Source organism: Elephantulus edwardii, unplaced genomic scaffold (genome assembly GCF_000299155.1).
Source record: "Elephantulus edwardii isolate Elephantulus edwardi_28Jun2011 unplaced genomic scaffold, EleEdw1.0 scaffold00055, whole genome shotgun sequence".
NCBI lineage: Eukaryota > Metazoa > Chordata > Mammalia > Macroscelidea > Macroscelididae > Elephantulus > Elephantulus edwardii.
Window position 1 is genome coordinate 12,449,941 of NW_006399805.1, and position 4,689 is coordinate 12,454,629.

Below are 4,689 nucleotides of genomic sequence, written 5' to 3' on the forward strand. Positions count from 1 at the left end.
CATTGATCCATCTGTTGTTGTTAGATTCTCAAGCCCATTGTTGCAGTCACTGTGTTAAACTGTGTTTGAGGGTCTTCTTCTCCTTTGTCAACTGTCTACTCTTCTGAGCATAATGCCCTTCTCTGGGGACAATCCCCCCCATACCCACCCCAATCCCTGCTGCCACTGTGCTCAAAGTATGTAAGGTATCATTTCACAGCCCTTGCCACCGAGGAGCACCTTGATTGCCTTTTCTCCAAGACAGATTTGTTTGTCCTTTTACAACTTTGCAAGTCAAGGTAGAAAAAGTGCAGGAGAGACTCACTCCAGGTTACATGCTAAAAAGCTGAGTCCAGACTCAAGTTGTCCCAACAATCTAAATGATGTGTCCTTTGTACCAAATGATCTCGGGATCAAAAGAACTGTCCACAAAGTTAGGACGGGCATTTCATTTTGAACCTTCTCTGAGTCCCATGGCCTTCTCCTGGAGCCTCCTCCCACTGGATGCTTATGTGAGTTTACCTATTGCCACCTGGTGGTAAATAAAAAACAAAGTGGGAAAGAATGTGTGGAAACAGCTGGAGGTTAACCAGAACGGCTCTCTGGACCTGCAAAAGTGGGGGTCTGTGGCTGAAAAATGGAAACAGAAAAGTCTAACTGCCTTTGGACCACAGGTGCAGGGTGAAGTACCCTGACATCAACTCAGATCATAATAATAACCCTTTAGGGAAAAACTGCTTATTTTCTCTAAACCCAAAATCTTAGGCATAGACAGGGACTGCGACGATAAAGAGCCAAACACTGGCTTGGAAGTGTTCTTTCTCGTGGTTCTTGTCACCAGTGGTGCTGGTGGAGTGTCAAGTGCGAGGCTCTCCAACCACGACAGCTCCAAGTCTCACAACCAGAACAGCTCTGAGGCTTCCCACCAGGACAGCTCCTCTTCCATCCCCTGTCTCTCCCAGCGGGTGAGGAGCTGTGCTGCCAACCCCAAAGCAGGTAGTTCGTATCCACCACCTGCTCTGGGAGGGAGACAGGCGATCTCCCTAAGACACGTGACTTCGGAAAACCCATCGGAGGGTCAGCTGTGTGTCGGTTCCCACTTGATGCGCACGAGGTGTAGTGTTTCCCCCCCTCCCAGGAGATCTTACTCGACACCAGGCCTTCATTGCGGTTCCAGCCCTGCTGAGGGCTTGTCTTCACCCCAGATGTACTGAACCTGCACGTTGACAAGGTCTGGGTGTTGCTCCCAGGCACCCCCTCAGCCGTTACCAGAGCTGTCCTGGGTTCGGCTTTAAGTTGTAGGTTCAGAGGCCGTTGAATGGGATGGAAGCGCAGATTTCTGCCGAGGTTTGAACTGGGATGAAGCAGTTGGAAGCCTGGTTCGAGGTTTTTAAAATATCTGCTCCTCTCACCAATGTGACCCGGATTTGAAGAGGAGACCCAGTAAACCCATTGCTGATGCCCCACCCCTAGCCCCCTGCCTATTCCTGTCGGTTCCTGGGCCCCTCTGGGTGCTGTCTCTCCCACATCAACCCCCCACACCCCGTGTCCTCGGTTCCCTTTCTTTTTGCTGGGCCAGGCAGACAAACCAAAGGGTAGTGGATTTCCTGCAATTACCTGCGGGGATTGACTTTAAGCTCGCCCCTTCTCCATTGCCACACCATGTCTGTCATTGAGTCAGACTGGGGTGACCTGTTTATTGGGTGATGTTTGAAGCTATATCATCTGCATTTCAAATACCAGCAGGGTCACGTATGGTGGGCAGATTTCAGCAGAACTTCTAGACTAAGACAGGCTAGGAAGATAAAGCCCGCTTATCAACTTAGAAAAAGATCATCGGATGAATGGAAACCTCGTTGCTCACAGCAGAGCACAGTGTGGATGGGGCCCTGGCTGGAGGCCCTTTAATGCGCACTGCCGGGCACTGGAGCTGAGCATGCCTCTGTCCGTGGTTGCCCTGACAAGGAACCAGTGCTCTGTCTTGTTGAGCATGGCGGGGGTGGGGTGGTGGGGGTCACCGATGAGAGGAGCCTGGCTAGAGGTCACCAGCAGCCACATCTCTGCTGGGGCTCAGAGGAAGTGGGGGAGCAGGCACGTGGTCTGGGGCTGCCTCCTTCTCTGCCTCTTGTTCCCCTGCTCTCAGCCCCCCCCCCCCATTGCACTGAGGTTGGAATGTAGGTCAGCCCCATTGGCCTCCCCCCAAGAACAAGTGTTTGGTAATCAGCTAGCACCACCCCTCCCTTATGCCTCCAGGAAGGGGCCTGAAGATGTGCCGTGGGAGGGGGCTTCCTGGGGACCAGGGAGGAAAAATGGGGTGGGGGTGGGGTGACAGCAGAGCCACACAGGGGAAGCGTCACCCCCTGAAGAGTAGAAACCTAGTCTCTGGCTTGTTTTTCCTAGCAGGGAGATGAAGTCATTTTAGAAACATGACTCATATTTTGAATTCTGCCCTTTTCTTCCTCCAAATGATTATGAAAAACACATACTTGGAAGATTTTAATAAAATGATGAGTGATATTAGGCCATTACAATTCGTGGTGATTGAGGACAGAAATCTGATCCCTGGATGCAATAGGAAACCAAATGTAGGCTTCAAAGGGCACTGCTGTTAGGAGAGACAAGGACAGGAAGACAAGGACAACAAGCAGTGGGTCTTGTTTACACTGCCCCGCTCTTCCCCTGAGTCAAGGCCATGACTTTAAAGTGCCAAAACACACTGTGGGGACAGGAGGCCGGGGTCGGGGTCGTCCTCCCACTCCAGCTAGTTCCCCCTTTTCACAGAAACTGCTTGTGCTTCTTTTAGCCAGCAAATGTGCACACGTGTGCGCGCACGTGTCTGTGATGTGAGCCTGTGTGAGTGCATTCGAACATGTGCACAGACGTGTGTGGATGTGCACGCGGGTGACTGTGACTTGTCTGCATATGCATGTGTGTGTTAAGTACATGTAAGATGTCGATCTGTGTGTGCGTGTGTGGTGTGTGTTTGTGTATCTCCAAGTGTGTCTACACGTGTGGTGTGTGGTGTGTGCATGTGTATGTGCGCGCACACTGGATCTTTGTTTTTAAACGGCATTCTTGTTTTCCTTCCTTCTCCCGATTGGGCATTACTTCCCACTACTGAGCATGAGGGAGCCCTGGTGGCCTGGTGGTAAGGAGCTGCGCTGCCAACCTTAAGGCATGTGGTTCGAATCCACCCCTGCACCATTCAAGAAAGATGGGTAATGCCTTCCTGTGTGATTTACTGCCTCTGAAAATACACTGGAGAGTCACCTATGGGTAGGTGCCGACTTGATGGCACACAACCACCACCACCACCACCACTGAACGTGAGGATTTCCCCCCTCTTCGCTCCCACCCCCAGGACATGCCTCCAGCATTCCTGGCATTGTCACGATGCTGGCGGATCCCCGTCCAGTTTTCAATGTTGGCACAGCGTACACTCCCACTGGGGACCAGGTGTAAACCACACTGACTTCTTTCCTCTACAAACTTTGGTTTTCTGTTAATCATTGCCTTCTTTTCTGTTTGCTGTTTTTCTCCTAAACCCTTCATCTCTGGTGTAAGAAATTCCAATATGTAAGTTCCCCAAGAGCCTTCCCCGGAGGGGCCTGTCTACTTGACCTGTCCCTGTGGTCTCTCTACCCCTACGATGGCCTTGCAGATCACCCTGTCCTGCACTGAATCCCTCACACTCACCTCACGTTTGACACCCTTGTCACCCAACACTTCACCTTAATGACTGCGGTAAAGGATCTGCTATCCACGATTTTGTGCCTTGATGACACTTGCCTGGTAGCGACAGTAACAAACGCCGAGGTGTGAAGAGGGAGTGACGTGGTTGTGACGGTTCTAGCCATGTGCCTGCTTCCAGATGTGGTTCTCAGGACTTCTCCGATGAGCTCATGACCGCATCATTCTCCCTTCTACGAGCTGATGTGGCCATCTTCCATCTTCACATAATGACCTGGTCTTTGGAATCTGATGCTATTGGTAAATGAGGAGAGGGTGTTACCTGCACCATATGGGTGGTGGTATTGTTGGGTGCCTCTGCGCTGAGTAGGCTCATGGTGCGATAGTTACTTATGTGTGCCCACTTGGCAAGGCTAGGGTGCCCAGTTGTTTCAAAGCCACAAAGTCAAAGTTATTGTATTGAGTTGAAACAAACTCATGGATGACGCTCCAAGGCTTAGCAGAGGCTGTAAATCACGTGGAAGATTGCTCATCTCGCGCAGCAGCGTGTGGATTTGAACTCGCAGAGAGGCTTCCCACTTCAGCCAGCAGCACCGCTTTCCGCAGTCTGCACCACCAGAATCCTCTCCTCAGCTGCTTAGGCAGATACTGATCCAGGTGTTGGTGGGAAAGACTCTCTTAGATATGATTAACATTACGGTGAGCTGACTCTAAGCCAAGAATACTGCTCTCAATGTGGGTTGGCCTCAACTAATCAGTTTAAGGGCTTAAAAGCAAAAATTAAAGTTGCCTTGAGAAGAATTTTGCCTTAAGGCAACGCAGACACCTTGCTTGAGTTTTCAGCCTGCTTTTTCCCCTATGGATTTCAGATTTCCTAGCCTCCATAATGGCCTGAACCAATCCCACTATCACCAATCTCTCTCTCATTATCTTCTTTCCTTCTTTCTTTCCTTCCTTCCTCTCCTCTCCTCTCCTCTCCTCTCCTCTCTTCTCCTCTCCCCCCCTCTCTCCCTCCCTCCT

At 50.9% G+C, this 4,689-nt stretch overlaps 1 protein-coding gene across 1 annotated transcript in view; it reads right to left on the reverse strand.

Moving 5' to 3' along the window:
• Positions 1 to 4,045, reverse strand: part of EPHA1 (EPH receptor A1) — a 47,318-nt gene extending 43,273 nt beyond the window's left edge. Inside the window, exon 1 of the mRNA XM_006887253.1 lies at positions 3,992 to 4,045. Within this exon, the coding sequence (XP_006887315.1) occupies positions 3,992 to 4,045 (54 nt within the window). The remainder of the gene's footprint in view (positions 1 to 3,991) is intronic.
• Between the last annotated feature and the right edge of the window lie 644 nt (positions 4,046 to 4,689).